This window comes from Natator depressus, chromosome 15, assembly GCF_965152275.1.
Source record: "Natator depressus isolate rNatDep1 chromosome 15, rNatDep2.hap1, whole genome shotgun sequence".
In the NCBI taxonomy this organism is placed as follows: Eukaryota; Metazoa; Chordata; order Testudines; family Cheloniidae; genus Natator; species Natator depressus.
Genome location: NC_134248.1, coordinates 26,319,663 through 26,342,979, shown reverse-complemented (window position 1 = coordinate 26,342,979; position 23,317 = coordinate 26,319,663). Strand labels below are relative to the sequence as shown.

General features: G+C 44.2%; 1 protein-coding gene across 1 annotated transcript in view; it reads right to left on the bottom strand.

Annotated features, from left to right (window-relative positions):
- Positions 1-11,849: 11,849 nt before the first annotated feature.
- MLXIP (MLX interacting protein) overlaps positions 11,850-23,317 on the bottom strand; it is a 67,177-nt gene continuing 55,709 nt past the window's right edge. Inside the window, exons 13-17 of the mRNA XM_074972775.1 lie at positions 23,024-23,125; positions 21,657-21,784; positions 20,458-20,581; positions 17,601-17,730; positions 11,850-16,671 (exon numbers count right to left, since the gene is read on the bottom strand). Coding sequence (XP_074828876.1) covers positions 16,550-16,671; positions 17,601-17,730; positions 20,458-20,581; positions 21,657-21,784; positions 23,024-23,125 — 606 coding nt within the window. The 3' untranslated portion in view covers positions 11,850-16,549. The remainder of the gene's footprint in view (positions 16,672-17,600; positions 17,731-20,457; positions 20,582-21,656; positions 21,785-23,023; positions 23,126-23,317) is intronic.

The following is a 23,317-nucleotide window of genomic DNA, read 5'->3' as shown; positions in this document are numbered from 1 at the left end:
TGACATAAGTTGAAGGTCGATATCATTCCATAGGACAGAAATTCTGTTATTTTAGTTTGTTGTTCTTTTAAAGAGGAAGTTAGAGCTTAAAAAAAATTAGAAGAACATAAGGCTGTAAAGTCCAGTGCTCAAAAGTGCCAGAATTAAGGCTGCCTATGCAATCTTCATTTGGCCACTTTGTGCGGATGTCTGATACAGGCTTTAATCACAATTGCATATTATATTATTCCCACAGGAACCCCTGCCTCATCCAGAGACTAGATAGTTATTCTGTATTTATTTTTAGCCTCCTCACTCAGTGTGTGGCCCCCTCACTTATTTGTCTCACACTAACTTGCACTGAACACAGAATTTTTAATTTCCTCCAGAGTGTTTCTACAGGCCTCTTACTGGAATACCTGAGCTATTCACAAACATTTGTTTATTTTCACAACACATGTGAGAGGAGGGGTTATCATCATCACCCCATTTTACTGCTGGGGAACAGAGGCACAGAATTTAAGGCCAAAATTATTGAGTGTCCACTAACTATGGGTGCCCAACTTGAGACATGTAGGGCCTAATTTTTCAGACTACATAACATTACATAGCACTTGATTTTCAATGCACAGCTCTCATCGACTTTAGTAACAGCTGTGAGCGCTCAGCACGGCTGCAGCTCTGGCCCAAGGTGTCTCATGTTAGGCACCTAGAAAATGAGAACCACCCAATTAGTGACCATCTGTGAAATTTAAGTTACTTTCTTCGCATCACATAGCAAGGCAGAGGCAGGGATAGAATCCAATTCTCCATGGAGGGGCACTCAACTGCCTTAATCACACGACCATTCTTCCTGCCTTGTTCACCACACACCTTCCAACTTCGGCAACAAATGAGGCAGGGGTCCTGCAGACAACAGCTTTATTCATTGCATAACCGTGATTCAGCCCCACAGCTGGTCCAGCCTGAGTCTTGTGGAAAAAACAGCATGTGATCATGTAATTAAAGACTATGTCAGAATGCATATGCACAAAGGGGTTAGACCTACTGCTGCCTTTTTTGGCTTCTTAAAAACTGTGCCAAGTCTCTGGTGAGTCAGAGAACACTTCTTCTTGGGGGCTAGTTTATTAAAACACATAGCAGTTCAAATGTCAGCTTAAACCCAAACAAATCCCTCCACCGTCGCTCCAGCCCCTGGCCAAACTCGATAGTTCTTTCCCAACCCCCAGCTTCTGCTGGCTGCCCTTTCCCCAGACTCTTCCTTTTAATGCTTCTGCTCTTGTCTCTCACTGCAGGAAGCTCCAGCCAGGCCTCACCTGGCTGAAGCGGAGAGCTCTTCCCCCAGTCCCTGCTGATGCTGGGCACCCAAGTCTAGATCCCTTGGGGTGGTGGTGGTGGTGGTGGTGGTATGTCCTCAGTTACTCTTGTATCAGCTCATCAGGCCTCTGCTGGCCAGATCCCTGCAAACAGAGGAGCTCTGCTGGGCCTTTGTCAGGCTTCTCTGGACAGACCTCCCCAGGTCTTTCACCTGTCTTCTTATAAGGAGCCGGGGCCCCCAGGCTACCATCACATGCTGCATGATCACCTGTGTGGTGGTCAGTGATCCCTCAGAGCTGATAGTGCTTGCAAGAGCTCTGCTTTATTCTGGGACCGGTTCCACCTGGCTGTACTTCCCAGCACCCTGCCCAGCCCCTGTTTGGGAAGCGTAGGCCTTAAAGGCACAGTCCCCCGTACCACAGCTTCCCTTCCAAAGCAGTGCACGTACAGGTAACCAACCTACGACCTAAAATTGCGCACACCGTTCAGTTAGTCTGAGGCAGCCGGCGTGGTCCCGTTGCTCGGACCTGTGGGGCTCCCCTGGAACAGCAGCATCGCTGCTGTCAGGACGCACCAGGCCACCTGCCCGGTCGTTCCAGGGGCTGGGGCTTCATTGTCTCAACCTGCTAGAACTACCTCACTTCTGAGTGCTTGACTCTGCAAGCTTTTAACTGACCCCCCCTCTCCCACCCCCAGCTCCTTGTGTGGCCAGTCCCACTTTCTGCCCCACACCCTAGGGTCCTGGTCTGATCTCAGCCTTCCCTCCCCTCTCCCCACCCCCCACCGGTTCCTTGTCCCAGTTCCCCTCCCCCACAGCTCCTTCTTCAATCTGTCTTCCCCACCACCACTGGCTCCCAGTCCCAGTCTCTCCCCTGCACGTTGCCTGATCTCAATCTCCCTGCCCCCTCCACTCTGTTTCCCTGTCCCGGTTGGCCCCACAGCTCCCAGTCTCCTTCCCCAATCTTCCCCCCGCTACCCTGGCTCCCTGCCTGTGCCTCTTTCCCCCATGCCTTAGTCCCGCGGTTCTCAATCTGTGGGTCGCAACCCCCTTTGAATGGGGTCACCAGGGCTGGCTTAGACTTGCTGGGGCCCAGAGCTGAAGCCTGAGCCCCACTGCCCGGGGCCGAAGCCAAGCCTGAGGGCTTCAGCCGTGGGCAGTGGGCTCAGGTTGCTGGCCCCTTCCTAGGGCTGAAGACTTTGAGCTTCATCTTGGGCCCCCCTCCCCAGAGAGGTGAGGCTCGGGCTTTGCCCCCCCCCCCAGGGTAGTGGGGCTTAGATGGGCTCAGGCTTCCTGGGGTCGTGAAGTAATGTTTGTTGTCAGAAGGGGGTCACAGTGCAATGAAGTTTGACGACCCCTGGCCTCGTCACAATCGCTTTGTCCAGATGGGCCAAACTGCCCCTTCCACGTCAGTCAGTCCAGCTCGTTCCCCCCCGCATTTGCGTCAAACAGCTTCCTCCTTCACGTTACCTGGGCCCAAGCAGCGAGAGCACTGAGCGGACCCAAGAGCCGGTCATCTTGCTCTTTAGTGCCGGTGCCTGGCACCACTGCAGTCAGGAGGAGCCCCTGCACGGAAAGGCCTGCTCAGCACACTCAGTCGCCCAAGCAGTAAGGATACAGGCACACTGCAGTCACCACGCAGGAGCTGTGCGGGGCAGGAGGGTATTCGTTACAGATGAAATCTTTGGAGAATGTAGCTGGCAAGCTCTACCAAGGCTATGGAGTATGTGCAAATTGAGATTTTATTTCCCCAAAGGCTCCTACCTTGGCCAAATTTGGGTGCTTTATTCCCTCCCCATGGGAACAGCAAAAGGCCCATCTCTGATCCAAAATTCAATTCCTCGCTCCAAAGCATGAAGGCCCTAGAGCTTTCCAGTGAAAGACTTGGTTGGTTTTTTTTTTAAGGGCAAAAGAAACTATTTTTCCTGACTTTCATTTTTGGAAATGGCTGAATACTTTTTGCTAAAAACCCTGCACTACTCAGCCTGAGGGTGACTGCCACATTCATTGTTTGGGCTGAAATTTCCCATGCAGGCTAAGTTATAAGCTACTAAAACCAGGATCATATGATAGAAAGTGTTGGGCAATCTTAACTATCTATCAGAGGCAGTGCAGAGAGAAATGACCATAATAGGTATTTAGTAAAAGGACTATAACTCTTAATATAATTAAGCATGCGTGAAAGTTTATGCAAAGTAGAAAACTACCAGGGAATAACTTAAAATGATAAATTATCATTTTTCTCTCTTTCTCCCCATTTAGAACACATGTCGGCCTTTTACACAGATAATTATCACTCTGACTAACTCATCGACCAACATGATGATGGAAAAAATACCAAACTGCTTGAAATTTGATCAAAAAGTGCTTGCCCCATATTGCAACGCCTCCTACGTTTTCCACTCTGTTTTAGACTCTGTTTCATCAAAAAACCAAACTCTCTATTCATTGTGTAATGATTTTAGCTTCAAGAACTCAATTGTTGCTAATGTAGCCCAACTGAAGATCCTGCTAAATAACGTCTTATGCTACCTTCCACAACGACCTAAAGCATTTGAACAAAATGAGCCCACCTCTAACATTGAGAAGCAAATTTATTTCTGGCGGGTTTTCCAACACTATGAACAATGTATGAAGCAAATGAATGTGGTCAAGGCCAAACCAAATGTGGCAGTGTGAAAATATTTAAGTTTCAGACATTGTGGGTTTCTGTTAAATACAATTGATCATTATTTATGTGATGGTTGGTACTAGGGACACAATGGTTAGTTTACCTATTGGATTAGGTTTCTGAATTACTTGATCTTTTAAAAACTAAAATATTTAAAGCATGAATGTTTTAAATTGTAATTATATTTATTGGAAGGCTATTTAGTCCATATTTATTTGTGCTAGTGTATCAATATTGTGTCTAGGGCCCATGAGGAGCTCAATCATGCACTCCTTAGCCAGGCAAGACATTGGATCTTGCTGTGGGGGAGTCAATAGGAGTTTGAGAAAAGCACACAGAATTGGGTCCTGGTGAATTGAACTTGTATTAGGTTGCATCCCAGCTGCATTTGAGCTCTCCCTCTGTCTCTCAGAGGGGCTGTGAATGGCCCCATAATAACTCACACTAGCTCAAATTCTGCTCACATGTTTTGGGAGCAAACACCCTGTATGATGTCGAGAAAACAAATAAAAGGACCACCGAGTGAGTGGGGAACCTGTGCTCATCTTTCTGATTTCCTGGTAGTACAGCTGTGCACCAGCTGCTGTGAAGTTTCGTTTTTCACAGGAATTGTGGGAGTCCCACAAGTAGTTGGAATTCAGTATTTTATGAAAGGAGCTGGGCTGTCTGGGCCTGACTGGGGACAAGATATCAGATGTTCAAAGGCTTAGGGGTAAGAAGCGCTGGCAGGGTCTGAGTGGAAAGGAGTGGAGGGATGAAATGGGTGCTCATAGGAGTTGTGTGTGTGGCAGAGTTGTCTGCCTGTGTATGTAACCATCCATGTAGGAAGACCTTGGGGAAAAATTACAACATGCCCATTTGTACCATCTGGTGCATCCCAAAGGCCGCACAATTGCTCCACAGAAGTGAGCGAGGCCATGGGCTCCTGTGGCAAACACTCATCAATGATGACAAATATTGTACATCTGGGTGCTATGGGCAACCTGCCAGGCATGGGTGGGATGTGCTTCTGCCTGTTCTCCCTCAGACCAATCATATCCCACTCATGGCCCCTGGTCCATACACAGAGGCTCTCTCGGGGCATAGCTCTGTGAGGAAAATGGTGGTGGCCGTGCGTGTGCATCAGCTTCCCTCTTTTCTGTCAGACCTCTTGGCTGACGCTCCGTTGCTGGGATTCAGGAGGAGGGGAGGCATAAAATGGAGGGTGACCCTGATTGTGGGGGGCAGGGAAGAGGCAGCCAGGGGAGCAGAACACCATTTCCCCAGCCACACCTGCTGTCCTGTGGAGATTTAGCCTGGGACACTGTCTTTAGTGGGGAATCCCTCTTTCATGGCTACTGGGGGCTCAAGAACTGTTGCAGAAGCAGAGAACCTCTAGACAGATGGCTTGGGCTCAAGACGCTTTGTGGGGCAACCCAGCAGCTCCTTCTATGGGGGGCAGGCCCCTAACCGACCAACATGGGAGAAATCTCAGAGTTTTGCTTCCCCTTAGCCTCCTCCCACGGGTTTTACCAAGGGAAGGGGTAATCTGTGCTCCTGCAACAGGGCTCCAGTGATGGCTAATTAGCTGAAGCTCAGCCCTGACAGGACAGAAGTACTGCCTGTAAGTTAGGGGAAGCAACTAGAAGTATGGGCGCTGATTATGGCTGTGGCCAACTGTAACTGGGAGGTGGCCACTCAGAGAGGGACCCTCCCTCCTGGAATTCGCCTCCCCTTTTGGCTTGACTGACCACAAGGCTGCTGACCTTCAGGATACACTGCAAAGGTTGTTGGTAGTCCAACGGAGGAGATGCAGATGGGTTCACAGGGGGTTAACCTTTCAGAAGGTAGAACTGGGCTGTGTGACTCAGGCAGCATCTCATCTTTTATGGGTTTCTCTTTGTGATATCTGGGCTGGCTTTGTCACACAAGCTCCCAGTGCAGAGAGAGACATTTTAAACATCTTTCCGGATGGCTGCAGGGCCCTTTTCCAGTGTCAGTGCCTGGGTGTCTATGTGCGCGCATGATTATTCACCACACACATCTTCCATTAACATCTCTGTGCCTAGGAGAGTGCTTGTGGAGGTGAGGGAATAAGGGAAAGGGCATCAAAGAGGTTACACACCTGGGTGAAGGAGTCTCTGCACTCAGACCACTGCTCACACTCCTCCAAAAAAACAGTGAAAGAGAAAAATAACCAGTACATAATTCTAGAGCCTTAGGTCTGCACCAGTCCCACAGGAGTGTCTGTTACACAGGCCTCAAGCTGCTAGTGCTGTATATGGTACAGCCAGCTTAGGCTCAAGCATTTCTCCTGGCTTAGAGAAACACTAGGGCTCTTGAGTTACCAGCCTGAGAACTGAAAAGCAGGTTAAGAGGCAAACAGAGAATTATTGGAATGGGTTTCTGGCTGGTGGAATTGGCTCTCGCACAATGTTGTGAATGGGGAGAAAACAACAGTCAGAGCCTGATCCTGTTGACGTCAATGGGAGCAGGTTCAGACCCTTAATATATCAGGAAAATTCCGCCATGAAAAATGTAAAGCATTAGCTTAGAACCTCTAGGTCAGTCAGAGACTTATTAAGTCAGCTTGTTGGTCCCCAGTCACATTAGCTGGGCCAATTCTTGACTGCTTATGCTGCAGGTCCAATTGATTTCTAGGCTGTGTGATTTTAGAAACGGAGTACATTAATTATAGTTGTACTATGAGAAATAACTGTAAATGTGGTTCTGCGTGGCTCCATGGTTACTCTCTCTAAATGGATTTAATATCTAATGTATCCAGTTCACACGTAACAAGGTTTTTGTTTTGTTTTTAAAACATCCATGCAAATTTAGCTTGGAATCCAATAGTTTAGCAGGGGTTTCTCCTCCTCATGCATCATTATCACCAGGAAAAGAAGTTCTGCAGACTGTATGAGGCCCCAGTGACACTGTGCAATGCCATAGTTTCCAGTGGATTGTTACAGGTGTCACTAAGCGGAATTTAGTTAGCAACTCTGTTGATGAATGAGCAAGAATAGAATCCAGCTTCCTCTCCCATGGCTATATGGACTCCAGCAGCACTAAGAGGAGCAAAAGCATTAATATTTATTTTTGTCACTGAATACACACAGGGAGTGAATCTGGTGACATTTTTATCACTTTTTGGAGTAGAACTGCACGTTAAGACATAGGAGCTAATTCTGTTCTCATTTACACTGGCATCAATTTGCAGTAAATCAGTGGAAATTCTCTGGATTTACCTTTGCGTAACTGTGGTGGGGCAGTCACCCCACTCCGAGAAAAGGTCTGGAACAGGCCTTTTGAGGCTGCACAGACCGGCAGCCAATCAATAAAGGCCTGTGGAGGGCCAATCAGGGGAAGGAAGAGGCAGCCAGTCAGGGCTGGGTGAGGCCCTATATAAAGGCAGCCTAGCAGAGAAGAAGGCAGTCTCTCCCTGAGTAGTGAGGGAGAAGGACAGGCTCCTGAAGCAAGGAGCTAGCACCTTGGACAGGGCTGGCTTGGGGGAGCAGGAGAGGGCTCCAGCCCTGTTACCTGCCAGGCTGCAGGCCCTGCTACAAAGGGCTGAGAAGGTGCACAGGGCCATAGGGGAAGTGGCCAAGAGGGGAATGAAGGAGGGCAGAAAGAGGCTGCCACTAGAGGGTCCCTGGGTTGGGACCCAGAGTAGCAGGTAGGCCTGGGTCCCCCCCTTATACTGGCCATGGAAGATGGCGGCCAATACAGACTGCAACTTGCCCCTGAGCTAAGGGGCTAGACTTTGGGTTGTGGTTCGCCACTGAGGCAGGTGTGAGTCCCAAAGACTGCTGTTAACAAACCTCCCCTGCCCCAGAAAGGGGTGAGTCTGGAGTAGTGGGCACTGCCGGAGGGCAGTGTCCTGAAGCGGACGCCGCTGAATGGGGAGCAACGCGGGTCCCAAGGCAGCAGAGCAGACGATGGGTAAGACACCATATGCTGAGGATGCCCTACAACAGACAGAGCTAATTCCTGGAACAACCACTGGGAGGTGCCAGTGGTGGGGAATCTTGACCCCCGTCACAGTAACTAAAATCTGAATTAAAAAGAAATGTGCGGTAGACCAATACTTGTGGGTATGTACAGAGCTCTGATGGGTATGGTGCCCTGGCGCCTTCCATCCTGCCTTAAGTGCAGAATCTAAACTTTCATTTAAAAAAATAAGGTCTTGTCCTCACTTGCAGGTTAGAGTGCATCAAATCAGCCCCGGGCGCCATAACTCCTGAGGTGTCCACACTGGCAAGGCACTTAGATCGTCTGGACTCCGTGGCTGGAGCGCCTCTGGTAATCCACCTCCATAAGAAGCATAAAGCTTGCTGCATCCGGGCTGTAGTGCCGGTGTGTCCGTGTGGATGAGGTGTTGCATTACTGGGCTGTGATTGGCCTCTGGAAACATCCCATAATCCCTTGGTCATTGTTTTGAACTCTGCTGCAGGCATGCGGCTATCCCCTTTCAAAGCTCCGTTTCTGACAGCCCGCATGCTTATCTGCTCCTGGACACAAAGCAAACCATTTCTATGGAATGCTCTGGCTGCAGATGCAGGTGTGTGTGTGAGAGGCATGGGGTGGGGGCTGATGTTGGGTTTCCCTCTTTCCCCTGCCGCTGGCTGAACTTACAAGATAGCATGCTGACACACTGTCCCCCAAAACACACTGTCTCTCCCCCCACATTTGAAAAGCAGCTGGCAATCTAGTAGGATGCCCATGGAACAATGGGATTGGGAAACCTACATCATGTGATGCTGTACCTGCCCCATTAGGCATTGCAAACCCTTCCCAAAACACGCTGCAGCCGCTTGCACACTGGGATAGTGACCACAATGCCTGCTCTCTGTGGCATTGCAAGAGCTGCTCATGTGGACATGCTCCACAGTCACAAGGAGCACAGTGTGAACACACAGCAGCGCTTTCCCTGGTGCTGTCTCCGAGGCCTGGTTTAACTCCCGGCGCTCTACATCTGCAAGTGTAGACGTAGCCTATGTTTCTAGTGGTTGGTTGCTGAGATCGCCTCAAACGTGACCTGACTCAGTGTAACTGATGCGGTGACATTTGTCTTTGTTTGCAGATCTGAAATGGTACCTGAGGTGTCGACGACTCCATTCATCTCAATGGCTGCTGACTCAAGACACCCAGTGATAACTCTTTAAATGTCAGCATTGTTAAGAATTTCACTGCTCATCCCCGCAGGTAAGAAAGGAGAGAGATTATGACTTTCTGTACAATCTATTGCGAGTTACAGCTCATTCTGGCACTACCAGTGAGTAAGGTTGGAAGATCCCACCATTTTTCACCTCCTCCAATCAAGAAGCCAAGCCTCAGGAACATAGCAGAGCCCCAAGGGGCATTTAGGCCCCCACAAGAGCAGCCAAGTTCCAGTAGCTTAGAGCAGATGAGCCTCACAAAGGGGAAGTCAAGCCTCAAAAAAAAAAAAAAAGGGGGAGGGGGGGTTGGGAGAGCTGAGCACAAGGCACTCAGAACATGGTCACATCTGCACAGCTATGGTGAGGGGCATTTCATGTGGACAGAACTTCTTTTGTAGGTGGAGCCGCTCTCCTTCTCTCCTCCGCCCCCCCGCAATGAGCCCTGGCTATATAAAGGCAGTACAAAATTTAAAGTGAACACACTAAGAGCAGAGTTTTCTTCCAAAAAATAACATTTATTGTTTTGGTTGTAAATATAAAATTGCATTGCACATTTAACAGAGCTGCATGACAAATGCTGCATACCAGTAGCACAGCAGAAGTTGTGTCCTACAATAGAACAGAAAACCTTATACAACAAGGCCAAAGCAAGAGCACATCTGAAGCCCGTGTTCTTCCGAGTGTTTATGTAACAAAAAAATCAAATCTATTAATTTAAAAAAATACCTGTAGCAAATTTTTATGGCAGCACAGGAAGCACTTTGTCCAATGTATCATTAAAGAGGAGGATTGCTTTGGGCGCTCACTTACTTTGTCTTAACATTTTATTCATGCGTATGAGCTGTGCTTTAAGTTCAGAATAAAAACAATTCCAACAGCCATGAGACCATTATATTAAAATGCCTTGGTATGTTGCTTTGTAACCATACTGGGTTTTACATATCTGTCCAAAACCTACCTGTGTGCCTGCAGTCTTGCAGTGCAAAACAGCATGACACCTGTTTAATAAAGAATAAAAATGGAGAGCCGGTGCCCCAATCAAAGTCAATGGGAACAGGGCCGAGGGAGGAAGGGGCCTTGCTGCAGAAAACTGTTATGAAACACACGCACCCACATAGTAGACAAAAATTACTGGAGGCAAGCAATGGGCAGGCCAAATCCTGCAGTCGTTACCCCACCAAATATCTTACTCAAGTCAGAAGAAGTTAAGGGCACTCGGCAACTTGCCGATTGGGCCCCTAAGACTACGTGATTTAGTGGCAACAGTTCTTTGATCATTTTACTTTATCTTGGTGTATAATCAAAAGTAGAAGCAGGCACTGGAAATAAAGTGTAGATAACACCAGACAAATTATTCAGAACTGTCCTGATACTGAATAGTCAATTCCCTGCCCCCCAAAGTAGCTTTCAACTGGCACCAGCAGGTCAATAATTAACCATCCCAAGAATAGGCAGAAAAGATGGAACTACAAAAGCTTCATGCTGCTGACCGTTTCTGCTATTACCCAGAAATGCCACTGGCACTAAATATTATAACTGCTCTCAAACCGCTGCCTGATCTCACAGAGGTTTTTGGTTTTAAAACCAAACACACGTACTGGAATGTCAAACTCTGGGGCTGCAAACTAACTGGATTCACTCAAGCTGGCAAGACGCTGCTTAGCAGTGTGACCTCGCTGGTCTTTGCCTTTTCAAGCACTTACAGATGCACAGAGATCTAGCAGAAAGCTGGTGCCTGGAGACTCTGGGGTATTACTGGACTTTTTTGTGCACATTTCCCACAATCAAGTAATTTTCAGAGTCCCAGATTCTAAGGGTCATATCATCCCCTGGTCAGAAGGGCACACAGAGGGCCCAGGAAGCTCCACTATATTCAGGATTTTCAACAGATCATCCTGTTGGGAGGAGGGGATGGCTGAACTGAGACGCACCAAACCTGTAGTACCCTAATAAGGCCTGGTCTGTACTTACAAATTAGATCAACCTTGGTACGTTGCTCAGGGCTGTGAAGAATTTTGCGCCCTGTGTGACGTAGTTAGGTTGACCTAACTCCCAGTACAGACATAGGTAGGTTGATGGGAGAATTCTTCCATCGACTTAGTTACGGGCTCTCAGAAAGGTGGATTAGCTACAGTGATTGGAAAACCCCCTTCCCTCAATGTAGGAAACGTCTACACGAGTGCTCGCAGTGCAGACATTGCCTCAGCTCTGTGAGAAAATCTCCAGGAGCTTGGGGCACTCACAGAGCGCAGGAATAGTCACACGCAGACACAGCACATCTACGCTTGTCCACACAGCTCCCTTCCAGCAGCTGATACAGAGAGTCTCCCTGCAGGGGGTATTTCTCTAGGGGACGGGAAAGCCATGGCAGAGCCTGCCAATAGACCCAGTATTATCTCCCACAAAGAAATCCCAACAGTTCTGTGAGGGGATTGTGCTGCCAAGAGTATCCCTTGTCCCCATCCCTGCGGTGCTCTTGCTCCCTCAACCTCAGCTAGTTTCTGTTTTTTTCTGCCCATGACTGTGCTGTTGGCAGGAAGCATAAGGCCCTAAGAGAACTACAGTAGCTGATGTGTTGGGTTGCAGAGATGTACAAGAGTTTAAGGGCGGAAGGGACCATTAGATCATCTAGTACAGTGGTTCTCAAACTTTGAAAATCCAAGGACCCCCAAATCACCTGCTCAGTCCCAAGCCCTGCATGCACTCACCCCTGACCCTCCTCTTCCCTGCCTCTTTCTGCCCCCTCCCTGTGCAGCCTGTTCCACTCTTCCCCCTCCCTCCCAGTGCCTCCTGCACACTGGGGAACAGTTCCCTGATGTGCAGGAGGTGCTGGGAGGAGTTGATCAGCAGGGCCCGTGGACCCCACTTTGAGAAATGCTGATCTAGTACATCACAGGCCATTATTTCACCCAGATACCCCTGTATTGAACCCAATGATTTGGGTCTGAGTAAAGCATAACTTGTGTTTGGCTTTTAGGGAAGCTAACAATGAATCTGAGCACTACAGATTCTTTGGGAACCAATCTACAATATGAAGCCACTGAAGGCGAGGTAGACCGTAGGTGTCACCTAAAATTCTCTGTAAACTGCAGACAGATAGTGGGGACTGGTTGAGAGCCTGCATCTGTTTGGTGCCACACAGAACTGAATTGGAACTCGATAAACTGAGGCAGAGTGTGATTGCTCTGGGCAGAAATCCTCTTTTTGAAAGATGTGTTATTTAAAGCCCTTAGCTGGTGAGCAGAAATAGAATACAAAGTTCAAGCTTATAGCAGAGATTTACACCGCAATTCATATAAATTGGGTCAATCTTTTTTCATAACAGTATTTTGCGATCTAAAGAAAAGCTCTGTAGAAATACTAACTGCTTTACAAAAGATGAAGTATCATCCCCATTTTACAGAGGAAGAAACTGAGGCAGATGTAAGTGACTAGGCCCACAGCAAAACAGCGGCAGAGCCAGGAATTGAACCAAGGTCTGTAAACTCCCAGTCCAGTTTCCAGAGCCCCCAATAAGCACTGTCACGATAAAACCTGTAGTCTGAAATAAACAAACGAGAGTTCAGATTTACAGAAATTAGGTGGCAAAGGGTTCTCAGAATTATAAACCTCCACTAAGGGGCAAGATCTTATTGTTCAAGTCTCCATGCGTCATGGGTATTTGTTCAACTCAAAAGATTTAGGAAAGCAGATGATTTCTGGTAAATGCCAGACAGAATGAAAAGTCTGTATTCTTTTTTCTTCTCCCTCGTACACTTTTCCCCTTCCTCACTGCTGAAGTCAGCAATTTTTAATAAAAAAACCCAACGATAAAGTGCTGCCGATCTTTGCACAGCAAGCAGAACTGTTCTGTGTCCGTTTCCCCTGCAACTAACCTATCTGTCCCATTTTAATCTGTTCAGCTATGCAGTGAGACTCGATGGTTTTTAGCAGACTTCTAGATAAAAAAAGTGGTAACCTGATAACTTTAAGCAGCTCAGTCACAATATCCTTTCATGTTCCTTTAGGCTACCAATGCAGTCAATGCGAGTCCTTCTATTGATTTCAATGGGAGTTGGGACTGAACTCTTTCGGGTCTGATCCAAAGCTCCTGGAAGTCAGCAGAAAGACTTCCACTGACTTCAATGAGCTTTCTAACAGGCTCTTAGTACATCTTGCGTGTTGAGGGAAAGATTGATTATGATCGCACTTCACATTGTCTTCAATGCAATTACTCCCAATTTACACTGGGATGAGGTAAGAACCAGGCACAATATCTACCATGCAGACTGGAGACAACTTCACCTGATATATATATATTTGCATGTTAAAATATGTATCAATAAGGTAGGTGTGTAAATGAGGAAGTTGGGGGGGAACCCAGCTAATCACTGTGTCAGATTTTGTTAGAAGTTCAAGATCATTGATAAAATGAAGGCTGAATATAGGCATCGATAGAAAAGATCTTACATTTATATAGCACCATTTATTCAGATGGATACCAAACAATATTGCTTATTTTACTAATAGATTGTACTGCATATCTAGGCCTGAGTATATATGTAGAAAAGCCACTTCACCGCTTACCAACCACCTCTATGTACTATTTCAATAAAGTCTAGGCCTACATTTTCAAAGGACCTTCAACTGCTATCCCTACAGCTGTGACTGAAGTTTTTCTACAGCTGCAAAAATCTCAGAGGTGTGTGTGAAGTTTAGGTATATAAATGCGTAGCAAAATGTCTCTCGATTTGCATGTACAAATGCCATTTCCACCATAACTGATGTTCGGCATGTGCAAAAACTCAGCTGTGAAAAGTTGAGAATGCAAAAACTCAGGACAGGGAAATCCTGCAGTTTGTTTCACAGGTAACTTTTGAAAGCCTGACCCTCCAAATGGAAAGTTATATGGCAGAGAAAGTGAAGAGTTGCTTCCTCATGTAAAATCCCTGAAAATATTTTAGAATGTGTAATATCAAATTATTTTCAGTCTGCTCTCTAACTAAACACTAAAAGAAAAGGAGTACTTGTGACACCTTAGAGACTAACCAATTTATTTGAGCATAAGCTTTCGTGAGCTACAGCTCACTTCATCGGATGCATACTGTGGAAACTGCTCAAATGCTCAAATAAATTGGTTAGTCTCTAAGGTGCCACAAGTACGCCTTTTCTTTTTGCGAATACAGACTAACACGGCTGTTACTCTGAAACCTAACTAAACACTGTCAGCGTACTAGACCTGCGCATCTCAATGCAGCTTGCTTGTGAAACTGGAAGGAAAGGTACCAAGGGAAGATATCAGGTGGCTTTACCTGGATTGTTAACATGGTTCCTAATAACTTCTCTCTAGAAAGTAGTGGAATTGTCAGGGTTATTAACAAGTTGTGCTGAGTTTAATGATTTATTTTTCTGCCACGAAAACTGACCTGAGAGTTTGGTAAACTTCTGGGATCTCAAATTTTGAGCCAGATACAAAATACAGTCAATGGCCTGAAGGCTCAATTCTTTTGCAGATGAAGTTAATTCATGCAGTGGAACAAAAAACCAAACAAACGCTCAGACGTGTAACCACATTATTGGAGTTACCCGTCACTGTGAAAGCAGACACTGCTAGGCATTTCTCTAGCTGTGCACAGTACAGCTCTCCGCTTAGGTGGTTATATGCTAGTAGCTAAGCAACAAATCACTTAGTTTTTCACAGTGCATTGGAAAGCAGGAGCTCAGATACCAGAGTGATGAGTGCCGCATCAGAACCTCAACAGAAGACTTAAGCTTTACATCGTGCCTCTACTTTCAGGTCAAGGGGGCTGGCTATCAAGGATCATGTTTTTAGTAGACTTCATTACAGCGATGCAGCAGAGTAACTTGTTACCCACAAGCCAAACCCTGTCCCCAGCACACAGGCTGAGAGCAACACTGGTGGGCAAGGTGCTGTGCAAAGGCACTGGCAAGGAACAAACCCCAAAGCTGGGAAGCCTTGAAGCATAAATTTTCTGCTCCAGCTTTGCTCCAACCAAAGAGAGTCAGTTTTGCAGACCCTCCATGACATGAGCTATGGAGAAGGCACTGCAAGAGAAGGCCTACAAATCATGGGTCAAGAGTCTCCAGGTTTATGCCCATACTCCCCCTAATTCGCCAATGGCACATTCATACACCCTGCCCCACTTAGATTAATCCTAATGTGGACAGGAACAATCTGCATGAGGTACTGTTGGCCAGAAGTTGCTAGCACTATGGTGACGAACACATTGCTAGTGAACAGTGAAGCTCAGACACATCTATAGTTATGTCAGACACTTACTGTGCCAGTCACAGTGAATGAAATCACATTTCAGATATCAAACAAGCTGTGTTCTAAGTTTTATGTTGGATGCAAGCCTCCTCTTAAAGATTGACAACCGTGACCTAAATCTTTCAAGAGTTTAGGACTTAGGGCAGGGATACTGAAGCAGGGGAAATAGGCAAAGAAGATACAGGAGTGAGGGATAGCTTATGAGTACATATGGATTGATCTAATTTCTGTGACAACATAAATGCCAACTTCCTAGCATTACAAACTCAGTTTCTGTCTCTAAAGCATTACAGCATCATCTGTGCACATGTGTTATGATGGAGAGTTCAACTCTGCAGCATGTAAGAAAAAATAGTTTACAGTTTAAGCCTGTATGGAAATTCACGTCTATATTTACAAGTAAAAAATTCACACAAATTAAAGAAATTGTTCTCTTGTACTTGCCAAACTGTCCTGCTATGCACTTGTACTGCCTAAATCAGGAAAAAAAAGTTCTACAAAAATATCTGCTACTTTATTTGCTAGGAAATAAAGCATACCCACCAAATGATCACATACAAATAATATACTGAACTAAAATAAAGATACATACACAACCTGAGATTTTAATTCTAGTATTTTACCATGATTTTGTATCTTTGATTAACTTTTTTCTCCTTTGGTTATTAATATGTTGATCATTCTTTTTATCAACTTTTTTACTGTTCAAGTAACACAACAAAGAAATTGAACAGCAGGTAATAAAATGAAAAAGCACAGTACCTTTCATGAAATCAGATGTGCATTTCCCTTTAACAAATTGTTCCTAGGTGTAGTGAATTTACACCTTGTTTAGTACTTAAAGTCATTTTATGCAAAGATGTTCACTGTGTATTTATTCATGCTTCATTGATGGAGATTTTTTTTATTACTGAATGCAGGACCCTAGCCTACTTATGTATCTGAGGTTGGCATTCTCACTTAACTGAGCCTAACAGGTATTGAAGAGGGAGCCAAGCCTTAGACAATGTTGCATTGTATCTCTACATGTTCAGAAGCCAGAGGCAAAATGCCCTGAACAATGTCCTACATGATAGAGAGAATCCTTTCTAAAGTGCACGAACTGTAAGGAGACTTGTAAGTCTGTGAGGCTGGGACGTTCTTCACGTCTTGTATAGGTAACTCATCATTTGTGGTTGTTAGGTTTCCCCAGCTGTTTTGTTGATCTTACAAACTGCCTCAGTGGCTTGCTCTGGCAGGCGTGATGGATCTGACAGGATCGAGGTGGTTATACTGAGATGCCGAAGGGTGTTCAGCACCACTGGAATAAAGGGCCAGAAAAGAATCAAGGAGAACAATTAGTCTGATTGCAAACAGATTCACATAGTACACAGTGAAGTTACAGCAGGGATAAATGATCTATTATAGATTCATAGATACTAAGGTCAGAAGGGACTATTATGATCATCAAGTCCGACCTCCTGCACAACGCAGGTGACAGAATCTCACCCACCCACTCCTGCGAAAAACCTCTCACCTATGTCTGAGCTATTGAAGTCCTCAAATTGTGGTTTAAAGACTTCAAGGAGCAGAGAATCCTCCAGCAAGTACAGATACACAGATATTCGTGCAGTACACACGGAGCCTCAACAATGCAACGTCAAAGACATTGAAGCGCAATGACTTTGCTGGAAGGACAATGTTTACAAAGTGGAGATCTAGTATTTTGACTGCACTTTTCAACAAAATCCCAACTTGTTCCAATATAGACTGTATTATTTTGCAGTATTAACCACAGATATGAACTTGCTGCTTCATAATGGAGGAGGATTGAGAAACTGGCATCAGCTTCAATCACCCCCAAACTTCACAGGCATTTGAAAGCTAAGCACAAATTCAAACATCTTCTATCTTCATAACAAGACAAACCACTCTCCTGACCCCTACGCCATCTCAAGAGTGTTTGAAATCTGGATTAAAATGTTATGGCTTGAATCTATATTTAATTTCTGGTCTCTACAAACAAAAGTTAAATTATTTTCTCTCCTTGGTGCTAACAAGAAATGCTCAAAGTGAATTTCACTGGCAACAACAGTTCTTAATTTTCCATTGCAACAATGCAAGAGGGTTGAAAAAAATCACATCCTATATCATGCCTTCCTTCCCTTTCCCATGCTGAATTTCCAAGAGGAAACTGTATGGTAACAATTATTATAGTATTAAATTACCACTGGTTAGAACTCTACTTACTTGGCCTCAGAACAGGGAGCGAACAATGCTGATCCAGCCAAGCCATTGCGGTCTGGTTCAGATCCTCTAAACTAGTCGTAGACACCATTCCATTGAAGGACTCAAACAGTGGCTTAATGATAATACTAAACTGCAAATCATTGAGGGTTAAGGGGAAAAAAAAGAGGAGCACAGAGCATCTTAATAAAAAAACAACAACCATTAATAGTTCAATGTAAGTGGGAAACAGAAGGCATTTAAATGGACTTCAACCAGCAAAGGGACACTAACATTTAAAGAAACATTTCTCCCTGGGATATTAAAATAAAACAACATCTAATGTCAGTGCTCTTCACCTATGTTGTTTGTCTACTTTAGTAATTCATTCTGTATGAACAGTGAAATTAGACTCATCAATTTATGGTCACTTTCAATGCTTGGTCCCCATGCACTAGCATCATGCTGTAGAATTTGGATTGCAAATAACAAAGGAACATTTAAAAGAAATCACGAAAAATGTTTCTAGTCCTAGTAGTTTGTGTCCCTCCTTTTTATTATACTGTTATAAAAAGATGCAGCTAGCCTTAGACACAGCCTATGAAACCGTGGGACATTCCACTCTGGGGGACACCTCTTCTGATCAGAATCCTTTGGCAACCAGTGCTAACAGCAGCAAGCTATAGACATGCTTTAGGGATTCCTCCCATTAACTCCTCTAACCTGAAGGATGGGCACTGTGATGGCTACAACCCTACTAGAAAAGGAGGACTGGACAGGATTCTCACATTGTAATGAGCTAAAAGATATTGAGTAACATAGGATCATTCTCTCCTGCTCGCAGAAGGCTGCATCCTTTAAAGCACAATTTAGCCTCCGCTGGCCCCATGTAGCAGTGACTGGGAGCAGATATCAAATCAGGGTCTCCTATATCACAGCTGAAATTGTCACTACGCTTGACCTACAAAACAATCTGTTATGATGATGTTTGAATAATTCTAGAACAAAAACAACCTGCCCCCAACTAAATCAAAACTTAAAATCAAACCAGCTCGTGAAATATGTACCCACGGAACTTATCCAGGGCTTTAAAGATAGTTCAGTTCTATGATCAATGGGCCTGACAATCTACCACTATCTTTAGATCTTCTGATAACAGTAAAAAAAAAAAAATTCCAATTCCATCAAAGCGTGGAAGTATGGCATAAACAAGTCTCAACATTGTAATATGCTCCTGGGTACCCTCCAACACTAATGGCCAAGATCAATCTAATTATTTCCTGTTATGTTTAAAGGGACTGCCTGCGCTTACACCCCCTTGTAAAATGACTGGAAAAGTAATGTAACAGGTTATTCTTCAGCTATCTCTCCCAGCCCAAGATCAGCTTACTCATCTCCCTCCTTTACGTAGCAGAAACTATTAAGGGATTTTCAGATTTATGTTATGAACCTCCTTCACTGCTTTACAGTCATTTTACCATGGTGAAAACAGTTTTCATTCGTCATCATGATGGCTGACTATGGGCACAGATAGCCTCCTAAGCTTTCACTGGACAGTATTCTGGAAAATGTCAGTGTGTCCTGAGAATTAAACCCAATTGCTAAAAAGGAACTTGGAGGCATAACCGGCTGTGAGAGGTGGTTTGCTGAGAGTATTATTCACTCCCTTCAAGGTCCCTGCTGCAAACTGCCTAAAACAATAGCTCTGATAAACGTAAACTGTCCAGTTCATCTCAGTGAGGCATTAACTCTGAAACCTCATGATGCCAATTTAGATCCCCACAACCATTTTACTGCTGAACATTTAGGAGAAATATCCAACTATCCCAAATTGCCTCCCATATCTTCCTGAGTGCAAAAAGTTCCAATTGCCTCCTACCGAGCTGCCAAAACTTCCAGCTTCCTCCCTGACAACTTTTATAATGCTCTTAAGCCTTTTTAAAACCAAATTCTGCAGGAGTTGAACATTTTGGAGGAGTATAAAATATAATATCCAATTAAGCAACACATGGGATATTGTCCTTAGTTGATCAATAATTTTCACAGTTAAATCAACTGCAGGGAACTATTTTTCTACTTTCTCTGAAGCTGCTCCAGTGTGAGGTACATACTAGAATGCTGCAAAATCCTTGGGCCTTTCCCACAGATGCTAGGTCAAACTTGCTGTGTAGAGCACATGGGAGTCTTCCCCAAAAGCGTTGCACAATCTGACTAAGGGACAGAATCCTTTAAATACTGGTGAATATAAACCAAAATAATATCTTAGCTTTCTCTTAAAGTGTCTGCAACTCAACGTAGCAGCCAGTGCAGGAGAACCAGAAAGAGAAACTGACCAGTCTGGTTCACTGTACAGTACGAGTGCAGGGCAAAAAGAAAACCACATAAATGGTGAAAAGCATATGTGATTTTATTAAAATTAAATTTTAATAATCTCAGTAGTTATCAGTAAGGAATTGATTATTTAAATATCACTTATCTTAACAGTGGCCTTTTCTAAAAAATGAACAGACGAGCTATAACCTCAGGGACAGTATTCACTAAACTTTAACAGGTTTTAAACCATAATAACAAATAGTAATAATACTTTGCACTCCTACAGCACCTTCCTTCCAAACCTCTTGAAAAGCTTTACATACATTAATGGATTTATACCTCAATACCCTGTGAAGCAGGGAAATATTATTCGCATTTTACAGATGAGAAAATGGAGCAACAGAGTTACTTAAGTGACTGGCTAAAAGGCACAGCATCAGTTATTGGCAGAGCTGGGATTAGAACCTAGTGTTCCTAACTCTCAGTCCTATTCTCCAGTCACAAGCCTATAGGGATTTAGTGCTTTTTTGATACAAATTCAATGTACAGTAGCACAGTGAAAGGATACAATCCAGAACTTCCAGTTCTGGAGGGTCCTGTTTCTCATGTACTCATCAAACATACTCCGCATGTGATCAAATCTCTGTCGTGTTATGGGAACCCCGGTAGCAGGGAGCTGCTGTTGACAAGAACTGAAGAAAAAGGCCAGAGCTCAAAATCTCTTTGCAGAAAGGAGATATTTCTCTTCCAAACCAAACACTAATACAGGACAAGCACTAAACATCAGTACCATAGGACTGATGCTGCTTATTAGGAGGTAATCCACTAAAATGAAGAGGACAAACCTCATTCATTAATGTGTATTGTATAACACTGTTTTCCTATCAGTTTTGTCCATATCCATTTAGCAAAGCGAATTTTCAAGCTGCTAAGCTTTTATTATTACAAATAATAGTGCTAAAAGCAAAGTAAAACATCTAACAATGTAATTTTGAGGGCCCACTTAGAAAGGAATAAAAACTCTAAAACTAGCAGTCAGATAAGAAAAACACTAATATTTTCTTCAAATTCCCATAATTTTAGGACACAGCCCAAATTAAAGGATTAATTTAAAATCAACTAAATAGAGTTTATCAACTCTTACAAATATAATTTATTGCTTTCCTCAAAACCCTAATTACATAACAGAACACTTAACAAGTCTGTAGATGAAAAGCACTACAAACCACAAAATGCTTTAAAATTGGGTAATGATAGCTACTTTCCACTGTATAGCTGGGGAAACTGAGGCAGAGAACTATTAAAGTGACTTTCCCAAGGTCACACGGGAAGTCAGTCGCAGAGCCAGGAAGATATCCCTGCACACTGACTCTCAATCCTGTGCTCTATTCACTGGACATTATTTCTTCCAATAATGAAAGATTACATATAAAAGGACATAAGGGACATGATTTCTGATCAACTGTACAATACAGCTTTGAACACAATGCTCCCTGACCACTTCTCAGAAGTGAGCCATTTTTGGTGCTACCACCATATGCACCAATACTCAGAGCCCGCTGAAGGTCAACATAGAAGCCTACTGACGCTCATCCTATTGTGACTTTGCTTTTTCATTGGGATCCACGGATTTTTTTCTCCTCTTCAATGCCCCGCTGCCATTTACGCTAATATTTGATGCAGACACCCAATGTTATTACCCAAAGAAATGCTCCCCATGCTCTGGTCATTATGGAAAAAAGGTAACAATACCCCCCAAAACCTCACATGATGGCAGTGTTTAGCTCCTCAATCTCCTCCCGAAGGCGCCTGGTTTCCTCTTGTGACTGCATTCTCTCCTGCTGTAGTTTAGCGATATATTCCACAGTCTTCTGGAGCGTGATTGCGTGGCTGATCTGTACCGAAGACAAACACAAAGTTGACTTTCTGGAGTTGATCTAAACAGCCTAAGAGTTTGACCCAAACCAAATATAGCACCTACAGAAGCATTTCTGCCCCTTTATCACATTCCTTATCCACCCTGGTAAGGCACTTTGGGATTGGCAGATGAAAAGTGCTACAGAAGAGCAATTAACCAGTTAGGTATTTATCCTGACTCTTATTAGCACTGGAAAAGTGAAAGATGCATGTGTGGCAACTTGCCTTCTCTTCCCCAGATTGGATTTTGACTACTTTCTCAATGGAAATGTTTAAACTGTTTGTTAACCACTTTCCCCCTTAACAAGTATTCATAATTCTTTATGGGGTGTGTGATGTCTTCTTTGATATGTTTCACATGTTACTAAAAGTTGTATGTTAAAGAGATAATTTAGAACATTTGATTCTAAAGGGTTTGGCGTTTTCTCATTATCATTAAACAGATGGGAGTGTGGTCTAGCGGTTATTAAAGGGGCCAAACAGCATTACTGACTTCTATTCTAGGATCTGCCTCTGTGTGCACCTTTGACAGGATAGCAATAAATAAGATCTACAATTATTATAATCCATTAAAATCGTTTCAATAAATAAAATAAGATGTTGCATTGGTGAGCCCCCCCTCACTTTGACTCAAATCAATCCATCCTGGGCTTTAAGCAGGTCACAATCTTTCTGTGCTACAGTTTACCTATCTGTCAAATTTGTATATGACCTGCCTTGTAGTGGTATTGTGAAGATTAAGGAATGTTTGTAAAATACTCTTGAGATGGCAGAGGAAAGGAACCATATACACTAAGCTCAAAGCATTATCATGCAGTACCTATGATCAAGTATCTGTTACTGGAGCTCCAGGAGCAGAGGACTGCACTGCCCAGTTTCCTTTCTTTCCCCCTTGGGTCCTAAAGCTGAAGTTCATGGTCAAACAAGACTCCCTGTAATTTTGAGAATGGTACCAGTGGTAAAGTTAAGAGAACAAGAGCTGGCACGTACTCTGCTACCTGACCAGTAGCAATAGATTTTCTTCTACCCATCCGGGGAATCCTCACCTAAACTCTTATGTCACAGATGCGTCAAGTAACTTCACTTTGATGTGTACTTCACATTCTCCAGTGAAACAAGTGATGTTCAGGTTTATTAACAACCCTTTTCAGAATGAGTGATGGTTTCTGTAACTTCTTTTGCACGTTAAAAATGCACAGCACTCATGGACAACTTACTGACTTAGAGTTAGCTGATACCAGGCTATTCAGGGTGCTAAAACCAATCTTGATATTAAATCTTCTCTTTTGTTCTGCTGAAATATGCTTCATCCTTCGATTCTACATAAACAAATAAAATTAACTCATCAATCTATGCTGGTTTCTCCACCACTGCCCTATGGTCATTTTTGCTATTAAAATCTATACAATTTTATCTTTTGCTGAATTAAAAGTTACCATGGTATCCACAGCGTTCCTAATAATGCGGCAAAATATCATAGTGATATTAATTACTTGCACATGGCAATTTAA